The following is a 24,569-nucleotide window of genomic DNA, read 5'->3' on the forward strand; positions in this document are numbered from 1 at the left end:
GTTGAGAATCTATGTTATAGAAACATTAAGTTTCTGAAAAGACGTGCATTTAATGTTTCTGAAAAGAAAGAGGCTTGGAGAAGCTATTATGAAAGACTGCTGAATGTAGAGAATGAATGGGAGGAGAAGAGCCTGCCAAATGTTAACCCAGTAGAAGGACCAGCTATCCGAATAAACAGCCCCCTAGTAGGTAAAGCAATTAAGGGTATGAAGCTAGGAAAAGCCCCCAGCCTATCAAGAATCACTGCTGAGATGCTTAAAACATCTGGTGGAGTGGGCTATGGCCTAGTCACATGCATTGTAAACCAGGTAGTTCAACATGGAGCCATACCCAATGACTGGCATAGCAGCACCATAGTCAACTGCTACAAGGGTAAAGGTGATGCTCTAGATAGAAACAACTACAAGGGTATTAAACTGCTGGATCAGGTGATGACTGTCACAGAGAGGGTCATAGCCCATCTCATTAGGGAGAGAGTCTGCTTAGATGAGATGCAGTTTGATTTTGTTCTGGGTAGAAGCACCACTGATGCCATATTACTGGTTTGACAACTGCAGGAGAAATACCTAGCTAAAGATAAACCCCTGTACTTAGCTTTTGTGGACTTGGAGAAAGCCTTTGAGAGGGTTCCCTGATCCCTTATCTGGTGGGTGATGTAGAAACTGGGGACTGACGAATGGTTAATAAGGGCTGTACAGACAGGTCGTTAGTATGGTTAGGCTTGGCAATTAGTGAAGAATTCCATGTAGAATTAGGAGTCCATCAAGGTTCAGCCCTCAGCCCCCTTTTATTCATCATAGTCCTCTAGGCAATAACAGGGGAATTGAAGATGGGTTGCCCTTGAGAGCTCCTCTATGCTGATGACCTGGCTTTCATAGCAGAATCACTATCGGAACTAGAAAAGAAATTTCGGCTGTGGAAGCAAGGTTTCGAATCAAAACACCTTAGAGTCAATGTATCAAAGACTAAAGTTCTAGTAAGTAGGAAGGCGAACTCATCACCCCCCCTCTCAATCTGTAGAAAAGGTGTAGGTAGAAACTCCATAAGATGTACACAGTGTAAGCTATGGATGCATAAGAGGTGCAGCAACATCAGAGGAAAATTAACCGAGAAGATAGCTTTTGTGTGCAGCAGATGCACAGGGGCAATAGACACCACAGATACTGAGAAAACAGATTTCATCACACTCCAGGGGGAGAAACTAGAAGTAGTTGATAGTTTCCACTACCTAGGTGACCAAGTTAGTAGTGGAGGTGGATTCTCATAGAGTGTCACCACTAGAATATGAATAGCCTGGGCAAAGTTTAGAAAGTTTCTACCCCTACTGGTGACAAAGGGTCTCTCGCACAGAGTGAATGGTAGATTGTACGATGCATGTGTGTGAACTACAATGCTTCAAGGTAGTGAAATATGGACTGTGACTGCAGAGGACATGCATAGGCTTGAAAGAAATGAAGCTAGCATGATCCGCTGGATGTGTAATGTTAGTGTGCACACATGACAGAGTGTAAGTGTCCTGAGAGAAATACTGGACATAAGAAGCATTGGATGTGGCGTGCAAGAGAGACATTTGCACTTATTTGGTCATGCACTACAGATGGATGAGGAAAGATGTGTGAAGAAATGCCACTCCCAAACAGTTGAAAGAATCCAGGGTAGAGGTAGACCCAGGAATACATGGGATGTGGTGGTCAAGCATGACCTTCGAACGTTGGGCCTCACAGAGGCAATGACGAAATACCGAGAACTCTGGAGGTATGCTGTGACTGTGAAAACCCGACAGATAATGTGAGTTCATGGCTGTCTCCTGCACCAGCTTCACATAGCAGCCCCAACCCATCCAAAGTACCTTGGATCACAGGACGGCCTGTTGTGCTTATCTTGGATTGTAGGGTGGCCTGCTGGCTTGAGCAGACCTATTGAGTCAAGTACATCAACATGAAATAAAAATCAAATGGAAATTGTAGTAGTGATACCTGTGCTGGTGTCACGTAAAAAGCACCATCCGAACGTGGCCGATGCCAGCGCCGCCTTGACTGGCTTCCGTGCCGGTGGCACATAAAAAGCACCAGCCGATCGTGGCTATTGCCAGCCTCCCCTGATGCCTGTGCCGGTGGCACATAAAAAGCACCCTCTACATTCACGGAGTTGTTGGTGTTAGGAAGGGCATCTAGCTGTAGAAACACTGCCAGATCAGACTGGAGCCTGGTGCAGCCTCCTGGTTTCTCAGACCCCAGTCGAACCGTCCAACCCATGCTAGCATGGAAAACGGACGTTGAACAATGATGATGATGATGACGGTGATGATGACGATGACGGAAACAAAGAGTTAGGTATCAATTTTTCAATGAATTACGCAATATAAATGGGTATTTGTAGCATATTAGGAGGCCAGGGTAGTTGATTCCATGCAAAAAATCCGATTTTTTTTTCTTAGTGAAAATTGTGTGAGCTTTATCTAAAAATTTGCCTAGAGTGTTTCATGGTAAATTTGAGAGTAAAAAAAAAAATGCTTTCCATATTCTTAATCTCCGTATTTTTCCATGTACATTGAAAAATAGATGATGAAATGATCAATGGGTATGGGGTGTGAAATTTCAGAAGCTTCCACCACACCACACCACACCCTGTTTTTTGGACCATATAAAGGGTTTTGTAGCATATTTGGTGGCCATGGTAGTTGATTCCAAGCAAAAATCCAATTTTTTTACTTAGTGAAAATCGTGCAAGTGTTAATCTAAAAATTTAATTTAAAACCTTTTTCCATTCATTTCTGTTTATGAAATTCTCTGTATGTAATTTTGCTTCCTTGGTGGTCAAGGCAAATGATGACTGGCAAAGCAACAGTGCCCTAATGCTGACATTGGATACAATGGCCTGATCTACAATAATGCGCTGATTGAAATCAAGGATGCCCTGCTCAGAATGGGTGGGGCAGCGTTAAACACATTCGGTTTGCCATCCTCATTGCGACAGGGCATTAACACACTCCCACCAAAGTTACATCTGGACTTGTCATATGACGCTGATGGCCTTGCAGAGTACCTGAGAGTAAATGAACCGAAACTGCTGCCTGATCAGAGGCTAGTGTACGAAACTGTCGTCAGTGCCATTAAAAAACAGGTGGGTGGCATTTTTTTCCTCAGTGCTGCTAGAGGTACCAGCAAATCCTTTGTAACACAATTAATACTTGATAATATTCATTGCAAGAAACAAATTGCACTAGCAGTTGCTTCCTTGGGAATCGCTGCTACGTTATTGCCGGGAGGTAGGACGGTGCACTCAGCATTCAGGCTGCCTTTACATTTGGTGAGGGCTGAGGTTCCTACTTGCAAGATTGGCAAAATTTCAGAGGAAAATGAAGTTCTTAGTGCCATCTCATTGTATGGGATGAATGCACAATGACAAGTAAGGGTGCCCTTGAGGCACTGGACCGGTCACTGAAAGGTATTAGGGATTCTACAGCTTCTATGAGTGGTGTAACTCTATTGCTTTCAGGAGATTTCTGGCAAACACTTCCTGTCATCCCTAAAGGGAGCCAGGCTGATGAAGCGCGTGCATGCCTTAAGTCATCGACGTTGTGGCTCCAGGTTAAGACCTTAAGTCTAAGCGCAAACATGTGTGCACACTTGCTTGGTGATAGCACGTCTGCAGCATTTGCTGAAGTCATTTTAACCCTTGGAGAAGGCAAGTTCCCAAGGAATTATAGGGGTGACATATCCATCTCTGAACTGTGCAACACTGTGGACAACCCTTCCAATCTTTCGGAAACAGTGTTCCCCAATCTGGAGGGGAACACTCCAACATGGCTTCCACTCACATTCTTAGGCTAAGGGTTGGATGCCCAATTATGCTAATTAGAAACTTTTTCCGCCTAAACAGTGCAATGGGACCTGCTTAGTAATCAAGTCTCTGACGCCCCACTTGACTGAGGCCACCATTGTTACAGGGTGCGGGAGGGGTGAAAATATTTCCATTTCAAGGATGCAGCTTTATCCCTCAGGGTCAGACATGCCATTTAACCTCCACAGATCACAGTTCCCAGTGAGATCATGCTTCACCATGTCCATCAACAAATCCCAAGGCCAAACACTATTGGTGGCAGGCATCCATTTGAGGTTTTCCATTCAATCAGGATAAAAAATTGATGAAACAATTCCTTATAGGATTTCCTACTAATATTGGCTACACCCCATTTTCAACCATAACTTTCACATATTTTGACATATTTTCCCCAAACTTGATGCCAGCATTACTTAGGACCCATGGAATCTTTGAATGCTGTAAGTTCTCAAAAAAAAATAAATAAACAATTGCTGAATGGAAATAATTGATAAACCAATTCCTTATGGGATTTCATAATCAAATTGCCTGCAACCCATTTTCAGCCAAAAGTATACCAATTTCAATGGATTTCACTCAAATTTGATGTCGGTGTCACTTATTTTGGTTTGAAATAAAGCGTTTGATCACTTTATAATCCTAACTTAATTCCGGGCAACACCGGGCTATACTGCAAGTAAAATATATAATGAAATAACATAAAGAAGTAAGCAGAAATAATGAATGAATTAATTAATTATAAATAAAAATAACCACACAAGCAAATTTATTTCACCTTTATATTTTTATTTATTCTTTACTCCTTACTTATTTACCTTATTTTATTTTATTTATGTTGTATAAATACCAACAATATTATCCATGTATACATATACACATAATATAATCCATCTATGCATAGTAAAGGCACATGGCTTAGTGGTTAGGGCATTCAGCTCATGATCAAAAGATCATAAGTTCAATTCCTGGTGACGCATTTTGTCCTTGAGCAAGACACTTTATTTCACATTGCTCCAGTTCACTCAGCTGGCAAAAATGAGTAGCACTTGTATTTTAAAGGGCCAGCCACGTCATGCTGAATCTCCCTGAGAACTACGTTAAGGTTACACATGTCTGTGGAGTGCTCAGCCACTTGCACATTAATTTCATGAGCAAGCTGTCCTGTCGATCATATCAGCTAGGACCTTTGTCATCATAACCAATGGAGTGCTCCTCAATGTAATCCATGTATGCATATACACACACAGATGTATACTTGTGCATGAATTCCCACATAAACTTTCCCTTTATTTCTAATTTTTATTCTTATCTTATTTATTCTATATTCATTATTTCTGCTGCCTTATTTCATTTTATTACCAGCTGAAATACCTACTGTTGCCCAGGTTAAAGAAAATAATGAAATTTAAAAATACCTTTTAGATCTCTAACATGAAACATAGACTACACTGGTCTTACCTCCTAGTAGCTGAGATACCAACTTTATACATTAACAGCCTGCCGTTTCCCAGGTTATTGGAAATAATGAAATTTAAATATGCCTTTTAAATCTCTAACTAAAGTGAAACCTGGATTATGCAGTTCTCAACAGTAATTAGCTGAGGTACAAACTATTAATGTCAATGACATGTTTTATCCAATGTTTTCACTGTTAGAACTGTTAAAGACCAGGTAGTTCTTTGTCTTTGCAATCACCTTCAATTATCAGTACTTATTTGAAATGCATTGAAATGCATTGAACCTTAAAGTGCATAAATTTGAGAAGAACCAGTCTGCAGGCACTCTCCTCCTGTTAATAAGTACATTTAATAAAAATTCTATGTGATGATGTGAGTATAAACAAATGTATTGAAACAAATCCAGCAATCAGTCACAGTTTAATTATCTAGATCTTCTAAATATATGATGTTTAGAGTGTGTCCTGTAATTGGTGTATAAATGAAAAGATTTGGAGGACTTCCAACCTGCGAACATCCTACATATAATTGCCCATGCGAGAAGCAAGGTGAAGTTCAACAAGAGAGACTGTCCTTATTTATTAACATAGTGAAACTTAGTTTCACTGGGAGCTGAAACCATTTAAATTCAAAGGGGATGTCATGTGGGATTAACAGGATCTGTGGAATGAAGACATCCTCAGTCTTATAGTTCTTAGTCATAATTATTGCTTCTGAGACATGGAGTCACATCACTTTCACCACCAGTCTGGTGCCATTGCACAGACGAGGTGATTCCAGATTCCTGAGCAGCATGATTGGGGCCTCCTTTTTAAGTGTTAAGTGATGAGGTAGCATCCCAGATGGCTGTAGAGAGTTCAAGAACTTAGTTTGAAAGACTAACAGCTACAAGAGATCCCAGTCGATTTTGTTAATAGCATCATTACATGGTACTAAGATGGCTCGCTCACAGAGCCATTGACTGTTGCTAAAGTTTTGTGCAGTGTTTGGGAGCACATGCATTATGAGATCATTGACAGTTGGTACCATCTCACCACAGGCTTTCTGCCCCTCCCCACCAACTTTGGATGATGATAACTTTCAGAAAAATGGATAGTTTTTAATGAAATTTTTTAATGAATATGTGTTATATCATGTAGATTCCCAACATACAAAGTTTGGGGGGAAAAGTATTTTAGCAGGGGTTGGAGGAGGACTTTCGAAAAATTCACCGGAATCCACTTGAATTTGTCTTAACTTTAAGAAAATGGATATTCTTTAATACAAATATACCTTGAAGTATGTAGATTCCATCCATATAGGATTTGGGAGGAAAACAATTGGAGATTCTTTTTGTGAACTATTCCCCACTGGGGGATGTTTCAGAACAAGTTATCCATATTTGTTTCTGTTTCTCCGTTTTGTGCGTTTGTGCACCTGTATATAACCCTTAACCCTGTATATAACCCTTAACCCTAGTTGTAAAATTTCAAGAAAAAAATTGAAAAGTTAAGGAGTGGATGAATTAAAAAGTCTAAAAGTAGATTTTTTGCATATTCTCTTACACACACACACACACACACACACACACACACACACACACACACACACACTCACATAAGTATATATCTTACACAAATAGAAAGCCAGAGAAGAAAATATAAAATGTAAGTGAATTTAGAATTTGTTTTTTATCTGAAATCGTCACAACTGTAATGATGTATGCCTACGTGTGTGTGTGTGTGTGTGTGTGTGTGTGTGTGTGTGTGTGTGTGTGTGTGTGTGTGTGTGTGTAAATAGCTGTTTACTTAGTTACTATGTTGACATTGACAATACAATTAAGTGAAAGTGTTAATTAGCTGATTTGCATCAAGAATAATCACATGGGATTTAAATGTGAAATATCAAGTCTTAATAAAGCCACTTGTTCCCAAAATGGACAAAATATGTTTTGGAAAATTAATGTAACCTCATTTAATTAACCTCATTTAATTAAGTTAAAAAATGGTGTCTATCTCCGTATGAAATTATTTTTCTGACATGAAAGTACCTTTAGAAATTCTTTTTGTCAGAATCATCACAACTGTAATGATGTATACATACATGTGTGTGTAGATATCTGGTTAGGACATCAAAGACTGGAAGTTCAAGCACAGGAAGTTGAGAAAACGATTTGAACACGTGAATCTTTTCTATAGAGCAATATTATTCATTTTAAAAAATTAAAAATAAATCAAGGTTGCATTATTCTTTCCAAGGTCAAATTATTCATGTACCCCAAGTATGGTACAAATTGATTCAGAACTTTGAGAATGCATTGAGGACACACACACACAGGGCATTTTTTTTATATTAAGATATTATATGTGTGGTAAGTAGCTTGCTAACCAACCACATGGTTCCGTGGCATCTTGGGCAAGTGTCTTCTGCTATAGCCTCGGGCCGACCAATGCCTTGTGAGTGGATTTGGTAGATGGAAACTGAAAGAAGCCCGTCGTATATATATATGTGTGTTTGTGTGTCTGTGTTTGTCCCCCTAGCATTGCTTGACAACCGATGCTGGTGTGTTTACATCCCCATCACTTAGCGGTTCGGCAAAAGAGACCGATAGAATAAGTACTGGGCTTACAAAAGAATAAGTTCCGGGGTCGATTTGCTCGACTAAAGGCGGTGCTCCAGCATGGCCGCAGTCAAATGACTGAAACAAGTAAAAGAGTAAAGAGTAAGAGTATTTTAATCACCTACTTTTACTCTTATATAATTTAATTGATTATTATCATTATTATTAAATTTAAATATAAATATGAATATTAAACAAGAGCACAAATCTCCACCAAGGCAACACTAACGTCCTCTCAATGATTAACTGGAGAGGATTTTTAAAATGAGAATATCTGAAATAAACTCAACTGCTCTCACAAATGAGAATACTAAAAATGAACCTGACTTCTCTCAAAAATTAAGTAAAAAACACGGAAAATTAATCCAGATCCCTTATCCATTACCTGATCAATCCCAATGGTAGTCATGGAATGTGACGGTGGGTGTGTGGGGCCATATTTGTAATGCTGCATGTGTGTCGTCTGCAGTGGGAACAGGAACAGTTTTCTCTAGGAAAGCCTTTTTTAGTCTATCCATTAATATAGTGTCTTAATGACCATTAAGGTCTATAGTGAAAAATTTATCCATGCGTGAAAGAAAACGGAAAGGACCTGCATACGGTCCTGTTAACGTAGATTTAACAACATTGTTGCGCACAAAAATGTGAGTTCAAGAAGTAACGCTTCCTTCAAGGCAGGGCTAGAAATGCAATTGTCAAGTAGGTAAGAGGTTTTGAACAGGAGCTATATGTTCAAAATTGGTAAAACTAAAAATTATCAAGGATAAATTAAATTTATTATTGTTACTAAATATTTTAGTGTTATTTAATTTCTGAGCAGTTTTGCTGCCATTTGTTTATGTTGTTTGATTTCTTTGTCCATCAGTTTCTACTAAGATAGAGATGCGTGTAAAATTAATAACAGAGAAACAAAATAAAACTCTGGAAGCAACAACACTGTCATAACTTATGTGGAAACCATGAGTGTGCTTTCAAGGGAGATAATCAGAGAAAGACTTAAAATTCAACATAAGATCATAATACTTAAGTAAATATAACAAATAATCTAGAATCCTTGTCCAGTACCAGATTGATCCCAAAATCTAATCAGTTTATGCCAGTCATGAGGCCAAACATCCCTGAAAGTTTCATCTGAATCCATCTGGTTGTTCTTGAGATATCTTGTCCACCAGCTTTGATTTTAGTTTCACTCATGCTAGAAACAAATTTTTCACTGAGATATTTGAATCCTTCACGGTCTACATTCATGACCGTAACAAAATTCTTAAACAAGCCAAATTTAATGTGTAAGGGATGAAGGAAAATTTTTCTGAAGGTCAACTAAAGGGATATATTTAATGTTGTATCTCCCTGGAGTGAATTCACTTCACTTTGGCCACTGTTTTTGATTATAGTGATGCTTGTCATCTCTGCTGTTCTAAAGGCACAAAAAGCACTAATGCTTTACATACCCCATTTGCAACCCAAGAAGCAAACCAATAACTTTCAAGTCCCTGCATATATTCCACTTGTGCTCAGAATATTTAATCAAGTGCAAAATTTTATCCATTCATTCATAAGTTTCCTTTTATCCTACATACAATGAATTCATGCAATTCTGTCTGCCATTTTTGAAAGTATGAGCATTTTACACCATGGTGTAAAAGATTCCATTGTTTCAACCTGGAGCCCAGTAGTTCTGACTTTTCTTTTATTAAACCCAAGTCTCTAACTAAATCATTTAACTCAAGTTGACTCAATAAATAAGGAACTTTTTTCGAAGATCCTGGTTTATCATTGTGATCTGCGGTATCACTTGACATGCCTTCAATTGAAGTAGATGCAGTATTTTCTTCATTTAAACTATCTTTATCAAAAGATGAAGGAGGTTCTGGAATTGGAATATTTTCAGCAGCATGAGAAACTGGTTTTAAAGCGGAAGAGCAATCTGGATAAACAAATCTTGGATTTGTTCTTCTTAGAGAAACCTGTGATATTAGTTAAGCAGAAATAACAATTGGTATAGTCGTTTGTTGGTTTGCGCATACTTTTCCGTTTATCTTTCAACCATTGGGTTAGAGCTGTGTAGCAGCTTTTGCAACAAAGAGGAGGTGCCCACAGTTTATCTTGGTCCCCAACTCTCCACCCAAAGTAAAGCTTGTAAGCATTTTTAAATTTCGTTGTAAGCTTATTTCTCTGATCTTTTGATGTAAATTTTCCACACACGTAACAAAAGCTGTCCACATGATTAGCACAAACTTGTCTCCTCATCATAAATATATACAGAAATAACCTAAATCAACACTCAATGAAGACTATCAGTAAACTAAGATATAAAATAAATCAAATGTAAATGTTACTGTAAAACATCAAAATATATTTCTCAAAAAAATCATTGAAATTATTATAGAATGTGCTGAAACTATGGCTATCATGAAACAATTTTTTCCATCTCTAAATTTCAAGCATTGATCACTTTAATAAATAACTAAACTTTCTACTAAACTGCTTTTCATGTAACCTGGCTCTCTTATTTGATATACTTTGTTTTAACAGCACTAGCAGTTATCAAGGAAAGGGTGTCTGAGTGGCTTTCTATAACCTAATATCGATAGCCTTCTGTGAGGAGAACTTTACTATAATTACAGCAATAACAAAGTAAAATAAATTCTCATCTTGTGTGACAATTTAACAGGTAGCCTACATTTAACCTCTATTAGCTCTTATTTTTGTTTCCGTGATGAGTATATGAATGAAAATTGAAAGCAAATAGCCTACTACTTTGTCAATATTATCAATTGGTTGGAAAATCTGATGCTGTGAATAACTAAAAAAGCTACACTTGCTGTCTGAAAACTGATGTCAGATTCAGATTCAGTACCTTAAAATTACCCTAAATCATCTGAAAAAGTTTAAATAGCATGACAATTTTTTTTTTTTGCCCAATGATATTGTTATTAGTAATACTGAATTAAAAAAATGAATGAATATTTTTAACAATGCATGCACACACACTTACACATTGTAAACATAAATATATATTCTGTGTATAAATTGAATATTCCATCAAATCACTATGTAGTCCTTATATGTAACCTGAAGATTTTCACCAAAGGTATTTAAAATGAAAATTTTATTTATATTTGTATATGTCTTGTAATTTTGACTTCATGAAATGAAACAATTGTAGGTGATGGTATTGATTAATTAATAAATTCATTTATATTCAATTCATTTCCATTTTCTAATTATCATTATTATTATTATTATTATCATTATTATTATTATTATTATTATTATTATTATTATTATTATTATTATTATTATTACATATATATAAATAAATAAGGTATTCAGTGATCTGGATGGTTGTACATACACAATATTTATTAAAGTGTCGAATGTTTTTACAAATCACATATCAGCACTTTCATCTACTCTAATAGATTTTTCAGATTTAATTTTGTGAAGGGATTTATCTCTTTTTATAGTATTAGTGAATAGGTTGTGGTGGAGAGGGAGAGGGGAGAAAGAAGAGTAATGTGGAGGAAAAGAGGGAGACGAATGGGGAGGGAAAAACTGAGAATGTTTGTGCGCAAGCATGCGCACGCTTGTGTGTGTGTGTGTGTGTTGTGTGTGTGTGTGTGTGGTGTGTGTGTGTGTGCTCCTGTATCTGAAAGGAACCTTTTGAACAAGAGACAAAGAAAAAGAATATATATTTTTAAGTAGGTGGCTAGGACAGATGCTTACTTTGGTTCAGCCAGCTTACCAGGGGGTCTGAAAGAAAAATGTTTCCAAAGTGAAAAAAATGTGTTTTTTCTTAGTGTCAATGGAAAAGAGAAGGAAAGAAAGGAAGAAAGAAGAAAAAATGTGTTTATATCTATACAATTGGTCAGTTCTTTCAATAGATGATGACAAGTTGATTCTTGGTCTGTAAAAATGGCAAGAACAGGTGGTTACTCTAAGTTTTGTTTTGGGATTTGGTTTGCAAGATTCTTTATATGAGTTCGTGCATAACTCTGGGTGGTTCCTATGTAAAAAAGACTAATAACTGTTCCAAGTTTCGTTGCTCTACTGCTATGGGAAGTGGGTCAGGGGCATTACTTATTGAACGCCCCTCGTATGTAGGATTAGCTCTGGCATTACCTGTAGAACTCGAAATGTAGTTTACAGCATAAGATGCACAGAAGGTGCTGGTAAAGACATGAACATGACGTACATAGGGAAGACATCTAGGAGCATTGCGGAACGACTAAATGAACATCTGAGACAATATGACGACAGAAAACAGTCCTCCATACTCTACCAACATGCCAAAGACCACCATGGAGGCAACTTGGGTCAACTTGATACCCGCATCTTATCCAAGCACCCAAAAGACCCAACACTCAGACAAATATGGGAGTACATCCTCATAAATGAAACTTCCCCAATACTAAATAGGAAATATATATAGTAGATATCATACCTCCATACCACAGTTTACACAGGTAGAGTAGAATATTTAGTGGACTGTTATGTAGATAGATGTGTGTGTGTATGCACGTGTGTTTTCTTTTTTTTTTTGTATGTAAGCATATGGGTATGAAAATAAACAGTTCAACATACAGATGGATAGGTACATAGATTATAAGAACAGACAAGCACATATATACAAATAGAGACTGAAACACATGACCATATATACACACACACTTTGCTCCACACAAGGACACATATGGAGACACGGGTCCACACATATAGAGATTCATATCCATACATACAAACACAGTACAAATTTGCAAAACGCACACACACACACACAGACATGCACACACAAGGAGACAGAGGTGCATACATATACAAACGCACACTCACACACACATACATAGAAAATACACAAACACGAACATGCAAGCACATGAATATGCAGAATACATACATACAGATGCACACACACACATACCTACATATATACATATACATACACACACATATATACTTACACACACTTGCATACATGCATACACACATGCATGCATGCATAGGCACTCACACACACACACAGACTGACCCACACACATGTGCACAAACAAACAAAAAGGAACTCAGTGTAAATAACAGACAGTCAAGACTATTGAAAAGGTTGCAAGATGCAACGAAAATTTTAGGAAAATAAAAATAAGAAATAAGTGGAAATTTTACCAGTGAGTGTGTTAAATCATAAGGCACAAAAACAAAATGACTCTCCCCAGACACAACAGAATAATGAAAGTTATTTTTCAAAAAATTGTCTGGACTTATCATCATCATCATCATCATTGTCCAGTACCAGATTCCCATACTGGTATGGGTTGGAAAATCTATATGCAAGAGTGTTTCTATTTATGTATATTCATACACACACACACACACACACACACACACACACACACACACCACACACACACACACACACACACATGCATATATCTTAGGGTTCCAGATGGGTTTATAAGGAAGTTAATGTGATTTTCATATTTTCAGCCATTCAGTTTGTGGGAGAATTTTGCTATGAAGTGTTGTTCCATATTTTTTTCTGAAGATGGTATCATTCCTTAGGCATTTATAGAAGGGAAAGATCTTGAATCTTCCTTCTCCACATGTTCCTAAGTGGAATTTTTTGTAGCTCTCTCTCTCTCTCTCTCTCTGTTGAATATGTTGTCCGTGAATTCTGGCTCATTGACATAAAGAATTGCCAGCTTCACCTATATAGTTCTCCTTGCATGTGGGACAGGATATGCAATATATTAAGTTTTGTGTCTTGCAATTCATGTTTGCATTTGCTTTGAATGTGTGTGACATTGAAGCTTGCAAGTTTGGTATTTTCTGGAACAGTATTTGGAATGTGTGTGAGAAAGTCTATATCATCCCTTATGCAGCTTGCTATCACTGGGCATAAAGCTTTGAGGAGTACATCTATGAAGTGGCTTAGTTGTTGTGTTGGTGTGTGTATGTATATACATAAATAGAAACATTCTTGCATCCAGATTTTCCAACCTATACCAGCATGGGAATCAAGCATTGGACAATGATGATGATAATAAGTCAAGACAATTTTTTGAAACCCTACTTAGAGTAACCACCTGGTTTTGCCATTTTACAGACCAAGAATGAACTTGTCATCATCTATTGAAAGAACTGACCAACTGTATAGATATAAACACATTTTTTCTTCTTTCTTCCTTCCTTCCTTTCTTTCCTTCTCTTTTCCATTGACACTAAGAAAAAACACATTTTTTTCACTTTGAAAACATTTTCCTTTCAGAAAACCTGGTAAGCTGGCTGAACCAAAGTAAGCATCTGTCCCAGCCACCTACTTAAAAATATATATTCTTTTACTTTGTCTCTTGTTCAAAAGGTTCCTTTCAGATACACGAGCGCACGCACACACACACACACACACACACACACACACACACACACACACACTTTTTCTCCCACTGCCTCCCCATTTCTCTCCCTCTTTTCCTACCCTATACACTCCACATTACTCTTCTTCCCCCCCCCTCTCTACTCATTCCCTAATACCATAAAAAGAGATAAATCCCTTCACAAAATTTAAATCTGAAAAATCTATTAGAGTAGATTAAAGAGCTTATATGTGATTTGTAAAAACATTCGACACTTTAATAAATATTTGTATGTGTACAACCATCCAGATCTCTGAAAACCTTTTTTTTTTCTAACATATATATATATTTGATTTGAAAACCCCACTGGAATGGGAGAAAGCGCTAATAATCTGAATGATATGATCTGAATGATATGATATATATATGTAAAAAATGTAATATATAAATAAATATCTATAAATATGAACCATCCTATCTTCTGATTACCTCATTTCTTCTAATATATATATATATACATATATGCATATATATATATATATATATATATTATATATATATATATATATATATACACTATCATTGTCATTTAACTTACGTTTTCCTTGCGGTAGGTTGAACAGTTTGACATGGAACTTGCCAACTGGCCAAACTCGAGTCGTTTGTTATGGCTTGGTTTGTACAAGTGAATGTCTTTCCTAATGCCAACCACTTAACAGAATGTGTTGGTTGCTTACTATGTGTCATTTGCACCTGGAAGAACAAGACTATGTATGGAAGACGGCAATTTTAATTTGTATGACACTAAAATTTAAAAAATGCCGAATATTTTCTCAATTACAATCATTGCCTACTTAAAATAGTTACACAGTTAACATGTCCGAAGGGCTTTTGTCCTATTCTAATTTAAGACTATATTAAGACAGAGAATGATGTAAGGAAATTTGGCTTCTATTTCATGCAGGTTGAGCCACTGTTTAAAGGCTCCCAAATAGCTTTATGTATAATTCATGTGTAGTTTTTGTTTTATTTAATTGTTGCCAAATACTCAAAGCTTATTTTTATAGTTTCTCTTGTAAAATTTACTTCAGGAAGCCTTTTGTGCAGAGACTATTGATAGTCCCTACCAGCAATAGATATGTCACATGAAGAGAGGTTGGTCAACACAAAGAAATTCTCTATCAAAAAGATAATATATCAAAGATAAATGCATCATATTCTGATTATAATTGTGAGAATGAATATCATCATCATCTTCATTGTCATTTAACATCCGTTTTCCATGCTGGCATGAGTTGGAAAGTTTGACTGGATCTAGCAAGCCAGAAGCTGGCACCAGGCATCACTGTCTGTTTTGGCATGGCTTTTACAGCTGGATGCCTTTCCAAACACCAACCACCTTACAAAGTGGACACTGCATTTTGCAGGACACCAGCACCAGCAAGGTCTGTTTTGGCATGGTTTTTACAGCTGGATGCTCTTCCTAACACCAACCACCTTACAAAGTGGACAGTGCATTTTGCAGGACACCAGCACCAGCAAGGTCTGTTTTGGCATGGTTTTTACAGCTGGATGCTCTTCCTAACACCAACCACCTTACAAAGTGGACAGTGCATTTTGCAGGACACCAGCACCAGCAAGGTCTGTTTTGGCATGGTTTTTACAGCTGGATGCTCTTCCTAACACCACCACCTTACAAATGGACAGTGCATTTTGCAGGACACCAGCACCAGCAAGGTCTGTTTTGGCATGACTTTTACAGCTGGATGCTCTTCCTAACACCAACCACCTTACAAAGTGGACAGTGCATTTTGCGGGACACCAGCACCAGCAAGGTCTGTTTTGGCATGGTTTTTACAGCTGGATGCTCTTCCTAACACCAACCACCTTACAAAGTGGACAGTGCATTTTGCAGGACACCAGCACCAGCAAGGTCTGTTTTGGCATGGTTTTTACAGCTGGATGCTCTTCCTAACACCAACCACCTTACAAAGTGGACAGTGCATTTTGCAGGACACCAGCACCAGCAAGGTCTGTTTTGGCATGGTTTTTACAGCTGGATGCTCTTCCTAACACCAACCACCTTACAAAGTGGACAGTGCATTTTGCAGGACACCAGCACCAGCAGGTCTGTTTTGGCATGGTTTTTACAGCTGGATGCTCTTCCTAACACCACCACCTTACAAAGTGGACAGTGCATTTTGCAGGACAGCACCAGCAAGGTCTGTTTTGGCATGACTTTTACAGCTGGATGCTCTTCCTAACACCAACCACCTTACAAAGTGGACAGTGCATTTTGCGGGACACCAGCACCAGCAAGGTCTGTTTTGGCATGGTTTTTACAGCTGGATGCTCTTCCTAACACCAACCACCTTACAAAGTGGACAGTGCATTTTGCAGGACACCAGCACCAGCAAGGTCTGTTTTGGCATGGTTTTTACAGCTGGATGCTCTTCCTAACACCAACCACCTTACAAAGTGGACAGTGCATTTTGCAGGACACCAGCACCAGCAAGGTCTGTTTTGGCATGGTTTTTACAGCTGGATGCTCTTCCTAACACCAACCACCTTACAAAGTGGACAGTGCATTTTGCAGGACACCAGCACCAGCAAGGTCTGTTTTGGCATGACTTTTACAGCTGGATGCTCTTCCTAACACCAACCACCTTACAAAGTGGACAGTGCATTTTGCGGGACACCAGCACCAGCAAGGTCTGTTTTGGCATGGTTTTTACAGCTGGATGCCTTTCCAAACACCAACCACTTTACAACGTGAACTGGATGCTTTTTATTTGGCACCAGATCTGCTTGAGTCATTCATTAATTCACTACACAAAGATCTTCTGAGGGGAGGGTGTATTGGAGGAGGTGGGTTTGTGTCAGGTGATGAGAGGTTATAGTGTGACAAAGGGACAGAAACTGGTATGTTGGTGTAGAGGAGATACATGGTTATCCAGTCAGAGGGAGAGACCAAGAGAGAGAAGAGAGATGAAAGATCAAGAATGAGAGAGAGACTGGAAGAGAGTGAGAGTGTGAGAGAACATGAGAGAAAAGGGTGAGAAAGAGCGAGAGTGAGAAAGGTGAGAGAGAGATAGAGAGAGAGAGTGATGATGAAGTGCCAGGGCATACCTCAAGGTACAGGGATCAAAATACAAATGGGATGGTAGAATATTTCCAAGGGTGCATGAGCAGGAAGGATGGACTTGACTTGAATGCTGAGAGCAGGGGGAAGGGGAATATGGTGACTGGTGAAACTTGGGTATATAGAGGAGGTGAGGGACAACAGGATGGCATTGTTACAAGGGGCAGGGTAGTGAGGACAGGATTGGGGTGTGAAAGATAAGAATATATTCTTGTTTATTTGCACTAGTAGATAATAACTACTGAAAAATTTGGTGATCAAAGACAGAAGATATAAGGGAGTGATGTGAAAGATATCTCTTGACAAATTAAACATAATTTATATTTAATACATCGTTAGTACCCCAGACAAAATGCTTAGCAGTATTTCATTTGTCTTTACATTCAAAGTTCAGATTCTGCAAAGGTTGACTTAGTCTTTCATCCTTTCAGAGTGATAGAATAAATACCAGTTCAACATTGAGGTTAATGTAATCCAGTAGCTCCCCCCCCCAAATTTCAGGCTTTGCACCTATAGTAGAAAGTATTATATTTATTACATTTTTTCCGGTTGAATTTGCCTTATTTTTTCAGTGTTTTTGTGATTTTCATGTAGATGGCTGGTATTGTGGCACACCTGACAGAATGTTAGGATTCAAAGAATTAAACAAATTTCATAATAATTTATAGCAAAGTGTTTCAGGATGTTTCTTCAAAATTTTTCAGTGTGTGATATTTAAAAATTTCATTAATTTTTTTTTTTTTAATTTTATAGATCCACCTGATATTACTGCACCAGATAATGTGACATTATTTGAGAATCAAGCATCCATTATAGACTGTAATGCAAAAGGAAACCCTACCCCAGAAGTGTGGTTGGAGAATGAAAATCGAAAATTCCTTTCAAATTCAATATTAACTTTTAATCGTAAAAATATCAGTCGTGTTTTCTGCTCTGCCATTGCAAAGAGTGAAAAGAATGGAAATTTCCGAGATAGAAAGGAAATTAATATCCTGTTGAAATGTATGTTAAATATAAATATTTGTTCCTCCTCCTCCTCCTCCTCCTACTACTACTACTACTACTACTGTTACTACTACTACTATCACTAATATCCTCACCATCATCAAATGTCTTTTACTTCTTTGTATAAATTCTCAGATTGAGTGGCATATTGTGTCCTTGGGCAAAGCACATCACTTCACATTGCTCTAGTCTACTCAGCTGAAAATGACTACCAGCTAAGTGCTGGTGCAGCCCTCTCTCTCTTCAAGCAACACCTCCTTGATGATCTACTGGGTCAAGAGTGGGTACACTGACAGGGCATTTATGTCTCCTTGTGATTGCATAAGTGTCTAAAATCATCTTCACTTGTGGGTCATCTTCACTTGTGAGCGACACGCATGTAAAAAACACCACTTGAGCATGGTCATTGCCAGTGGCACATAAAAAGCACCATTTGAGGTGATCGATACCAGTATCGCCTGACTGGCCCTCATACTGGTGGCACATAAAAAGCACCCACTACACTATCAGAGTGGTTGGCATTAGGAAAGGCATCCAGCTGTAGAAACCATGCCAGATCAGATTGGAACCTGGTGCAGCCTTCTGGCTTGCCACTCCTCAGTCGAACCGTCCAATGCATGCCAGCATGGAAAGTGGACGTTAAACTATGATGATGATCATCATCATTATCATCATTGTCTTATGCCTATTTTTCCATGCTGGCATGAGTTAGAAGGATTTGTTCCACCTCAGCCCTTGCCACTTGTCATAGTCCATCATCATCTGATATTCCTTACATCATCTCTCTCTGGTGTATATGATTTTTTTTATGCTAGGGGGTTGTGATAGGCTTTTCAGCTGAATGCCCTTCCTATCACCAATCATTCTGCAATGGAGTTCAGTCTTTTTGATCAGTAAAGTGGTTAATTATTTAAGGAAGGAGTGTAGTCATGAAATCAATACTACTTCATCAGTTAAAAGTAAGGAAAAATAAAGTCAGCCTGTGTGGAACTGAAGAGGACAAAACTGATTAATATTAAGGTCATAGTCACTATAAAAGGTAGGTTTCACAATTTCTGGTAATATATCCTGAAAACCCACATAACCTAACTGAAACAGTATCCTAAAGACTACCTTTTCGCTTCAGAAGTAGAAAATATTTCAGCTTTTGAGCAATTACTGATTTTCTACAAAATTCAAGTAAGATCCACAAAGAATTACTGCTCCTACACCCAGGACAGATTTGCTCAGTGAAAGCCCCACTAATTGATAATGACTCAGTAACACATACCATCTTTCGCTCGTACATGTGCTTCTCTTCTCTCTGCTTCTTCTATTATTATTACTCTGATCACTGCTCCTAGCTTTAAACAACCTCCATCCAAGTTCACCCAATACATCTATCTCTCCCATTCTTCTCGTCAATACTGTATTTCATTGACCACTATGCATAATCAAACCTTCTTAGAGTTGAACAATGTGAAATTCCCTTCCCACCTATGACTTGCCTGTAGATATTGATGTGTACAACTGAACATAGGCTGTATCAGTCTTACCAGTCTTGGAGAGTTTGTGAAAGATAATGTCTGCAAATAATTTTTGTTGACTGATCTCTAAAAAAATCATTATTCTAACACTGACCCTGCTGTATTCACTCTATTTACTTTAAGAATTATGTTAATGACATCCATTCTGTGCAATATTGTTGTTGAGCTTCAAAAGAACTCCCTCAGATTAAGAGCATGACCTGTAAATATGAACAAAAGAACTGAAAGATAATTTGGGTTTGTTGATCCTTGATTTTACTAAGGGATTTATTGTGACCAAACATCACATCAGTTTCTCCAGTTTAAATGAATATGGGTGTTTGTAATTTTTCTGGTCTCTGAAGTCCATATTTTGCTCTCTACAACCACCCTACTTCAAATGGTGTATTCTGTAAACATCTACAACTGCCCAATTTCTAAATATTGATATCCTTTTTACTAGGGTTTTAAGTGGGCACATTTAATTTCTCCTGTAATATTTCAGTATCCTTATGCACTATTAATGGATAGACAGGTGTCAAATTTGTTTTACAGAGACCTGTTTAATTGAAATATCTCTCCCTAGGATAGAAACTTGATAAATAAGACATTTGAACTCAAAATTTGTCAAAACACAATTCAAAACCTAAAAATTTTGATTTTATATTCAATGCCACTGAAGCATTATCTCATTTTGAATTTGAATAGACTAATGCAGTTCACATAGAAGATGTCTCAAAGCTAATGATGTACCCAACCTAACTCATTTATTATCCTTAACTGAAGGTAGCTCACTGAATTTTGAAATTAGAGAAGCTAAGTTTTCAATAAAACTTTTGATTACATCTCCTACCTAGAAATCATTATTTTCAGCAAAATGTTTGTTAAAAAAACTGGAAAATATGAGCTAACCTGGAAAGACAAAAATTTACTGAGCAAGGCAAACATTTTAAACCAAAACATATTTTAAGAAGAAATGAATGTCATCACAAATTGTCCTAATGACAGCAGCATCATAATCATTTCTGCTGTGAAAGGAAATGCAACTTCAATAATGTCAGAGAAGAATACACATTAATCACATCTTTAGGCATGCTTAAATTAAATGCAAAATAACTTCTTATACACATATATAATCTACAAACATATGATTACTCAAGATTCCGTCAAGATCAGTTGCCAGCTGTAGATACTCAGCATATTCTTTTATGAGTTGTTACCCAGCAAAATTTATTTCCCTTCTTACTGATAGAAGTGTCCCATTTTTCATGGGTGCTGTACATTTCAATGAACTAATAAAAGAGTTTGTTTTTTTTAGTTCATTTTACAGCACCCATGAAAAATGGGACATATTGATCTAGTTTTCAAGTCATCAACTTTAATGTGATTTGCTTGCTCACAATGATTGGTGGGGGGGGGGGCTCTTTTTTTGGTGAAGTTCTACTTTCGGAAACAAACTAGATCAATATTTTGAATAGTTATTGCAAAATATGTCACTAGTTAATATAACTTATAAAAATGCCTATACAAGACTATTGAACTTCCAAATAAAATGTGAGATACACTTTATATTGCCAGTAATTAAGCAATTTAAATATCTATATTTCTGAAAATGTAGCAATAAAATGTGCATTTTGGCTCAGCTATGTTTTTGGGGAAACTCCAGTTTCTGAGTGGCCAGGGAGAGGTATTTACAGTAGGAAAATAAACATCATCCACTGGACACTACTGCAGTTTTGAGTCTCACTACTCTTATAGTGATAAGAAAAAATATTTACAATACACTCTGTTAAGGTGTTGGTAAATAAGCAGAGAAAGCATAGAGTCAGGAGATCCCTTCAGTTCTCTCTTGCTGAGGACATAACCTCGTCTTTAATGCTGGTTCCACAATAAAGTGCACCCAATACACTCTGTAAAGTAGCTGGTAAATGAACAGAGAAAGCATAGAGTCAAGAGGTGTATTTGGTCTTCTCTAGCCAAAGATATGACAACTTCTCTCGTGGTGGTACTACACTAAAATACATTTAGTACGCTGTGTACAGGTTGGTCATAGGAAGCACATCTATCTATTGAAACATAGTCAAAACCTAGCCAAATGTGGCATAGTCTTCCAACTTGTCTATGAAAACAGCGGTCTCAGTAAGGTCCCATATGTGACTACCCTTCCTTGCCATCATGGAGAGTGGATATGAAGAAGGAGAAGGAAAAGGAGGTGATTTAAAGCATCAAGAAAATGTGTCTATCCTATTGAAGTATTTTTTCAAATATAAGCAGTCATTTGGAGACCATATTTTTCTGCAATAAATAACCTGTATTCTTCTATATGTATGCAATGAAATCCCCAATCACTGTTAGCTCCACTTTACAACAAACAGTCGCCTAGAAACATACAAAGATTCTGTATTAGTTATACAATCAAATCAATACAACAAATTTCAAAGATGTCACATTCAGACTTCAAGTTTGGATAAATCAAAGAGTTTATAATGCATTTATCAAATTTTGCAGTGTGGAAATGAAAAAACCCATAAATATCATTACAGAAGAGATGGAGAAACTTTGATTAGGGATGACAAGACAAAAGCATAATGTCTGATGTACAATTGAAAATCATAAGCATCTATGGATAAGGGCATCAAAAGTAAAGGTTCCATTCAAATCTAACCAAAAGATATACAACTGTTTATTTGGTTTTAAACCCATAACTTTCGATAGAGGGCTCTAATTAAAAATGATAGGAAGACAAGAAAAGCAAAGCTAACTGTTTAAATTTAAACTGTTCATTTAAAAAGTTCATCTCAGTACTACATACGTATTTACTTCAATAATTTATTTTATTCAATTTATTTATATTTTGTTCTCAGAATGAAAACTACATCAACTTTAACAACATAAAAACTTAATATTTGAATCTTTTGTCTTAGTATTTTCAGTTACTTTGGTTTCATTTGTCTGGCATCATACCACTTTCTTCCTATCATGCTATTACCATAAGTGGGTACATTTAAACACTACATTGATATTGTGATGAAGAACGGATATATCCTTTTTCCCATGATCTACTGAAGAACGCTTCTAATTCCTCTTATTGAGAGGCATTTTTTTGTATGCTATGTGAAGAAATTTCATTGTGAAATGATTTTAATTTCTTATATCTGTATGGTTTGACAATTTTTATGAATATTATTAGTAGAAATTTCATGAATTGTTTGTTTACTCTACAACTCAGTAAACTATCTTCCTGGTGAATACAGTTATTTCTCAATGGACAATCTACCCATCCAGATACAAGTACTGCATGGAAGTACATATCACTGTTGCAACCTCCTGTAAATCTTAAAAACCTTATAAAGATTTCATTAGCCACAGGGCCAAGCTAAAATTGTCCCAAGATTGTGGTGGTTTAGATTGCTTTCTGTATTTTACTTTGATATCCTGTATGAGAAACATGTTCAATGACAATCATAGAATCTGAATTTAAAATGTGTGTGAAACTGAAATTTTTAATTTTAATCCTATTTTCTAAATTGAAACTGTTCCTTGATTATTTTATTTTATTTTATTTTTTTAAGATCCTCCTCAAGTAAACTTTAATATTTCAAAAAAGACAAATAAAATAATAATTAGTTGCACTGCATCTGGTGGAAATCCAGCAAATCATAAATATGAACTGAAGCAAAAATGGGGAAACACCACTAAGAATACTTATGATATAAAAGTATTATCTATAAATCCTTCCTTCAGTAATACTGGTACATGGGAGTGTCATGTAAGCAATGATGATTTTCTTGTGATTAAGTCATCAAACTACAAAATTCCAGGCAAGTATTTTACAAAGCCACAGTTATTTTTAAAACATACAAGGGACGTTCAATAAGTAATGCCCCTGACCCACTTGCAGTTGTTTGATCTAGCTGAAATTTTGCATGTGCAATTATTTATATCTCTATAGATTAAGTGGCAAATTACAGCTCTGAACTAATTGTGGTTTCCTATTTACAGGTGTTTGAACTGAGTCAAGTGTGAAATGGAGCCTGTTGCGTGTCGAGCAGTGATCACGTTTTTGTATTTGAAAGGACGCACACCACGGGAGACTTTTGATGAAATGAAAGTAACTTATGGTGATGATGCCCCATCATATGACCTTGTAAAACGCTGGTATCGTGAATTCAAACATGGTCGGAACTCTGTGGAAACAGCTCCCAGATCTGTTCGCCCCCCCTTCTGCCATTGATGAGGCATTTGTCCATCAAGTTGAGGCTGCCATTTTGGAAGATCGACGCATAACTATTTCCCAAATAGCCCATGAGGTCAAGATTAGTACCGGGTCTGTGAAAACTATCATTCATGATCATTTGCATATGCAAAAGGTGTCTGCCAGATGGATTCCCAGGTTGCTCACGCCTTTCCAGAAGCAAGAACGCGTTGATTGCTCGAGGATGAATTTGGAGATGTGCCAAGAAGATGAGTCAAAATTTTTCAAAAGACTGATTACACAGGATGAAACCTGGGTTCATCACTATGATCCAGAGACCAAAGCCCAGTCAATGCAGTGGAATCACCGTTACTCACCTCCTCCAAAGAAGGCAAGGGTGCAGCCCTCCGCTAGCAAAGTCATACTCACAACCTTCTGGGACCAGGACGGAGTAGTGATGCCAGATTTCCTG

At 37.2% G+C, this 24,569-nt stretch overlaps 1 protein-coding gene across 1 annotated transcript in view; it reads left to right on the top strand.

Moving 5' to 3' along the window:
• Positions 1-3,402: 3,402 nt before the first annotated feature.
• The window catches only part of LOC115230708, a gene marked incomplete at its 3' end in the record, with an annotated part of 35,056 nt that continues 13,889 nt past the window's right edge, over positions 3,403-24,569 (top strand). Inside the window, exons 1-3 of the mRNA XM_029800842.2 lie at positions 3,403-3,688; positions 18,146-18,394; positions 23,475-23,723. Coding sequence (XP_029656702.2) covers positions 3,403-3,688; positions 18,146-18,394; positions 23,475-23,723 — 784 coding nt within the window. The remainder of the gene's footprint in view (positions 3,689-18,145; positions 18,395-23,474; positions 23,724-24,569) is intronic.

Source organism: Octopus sinensis, unplaced genomic scaffold, assembly GCF_006345805.1.
Source record: "Octopus sinensis unplaced genomic scaffold, ASM634580v1 Contig16159, whole genome shotgun sequence".
Classification (NCBI taxonomy): domain Eukaryota; kingdom Metazoa; phylum Mollusca; class Cephalopoda; order Octopoda; family Octopodidae; genus Octopus; species Octopus sinensis.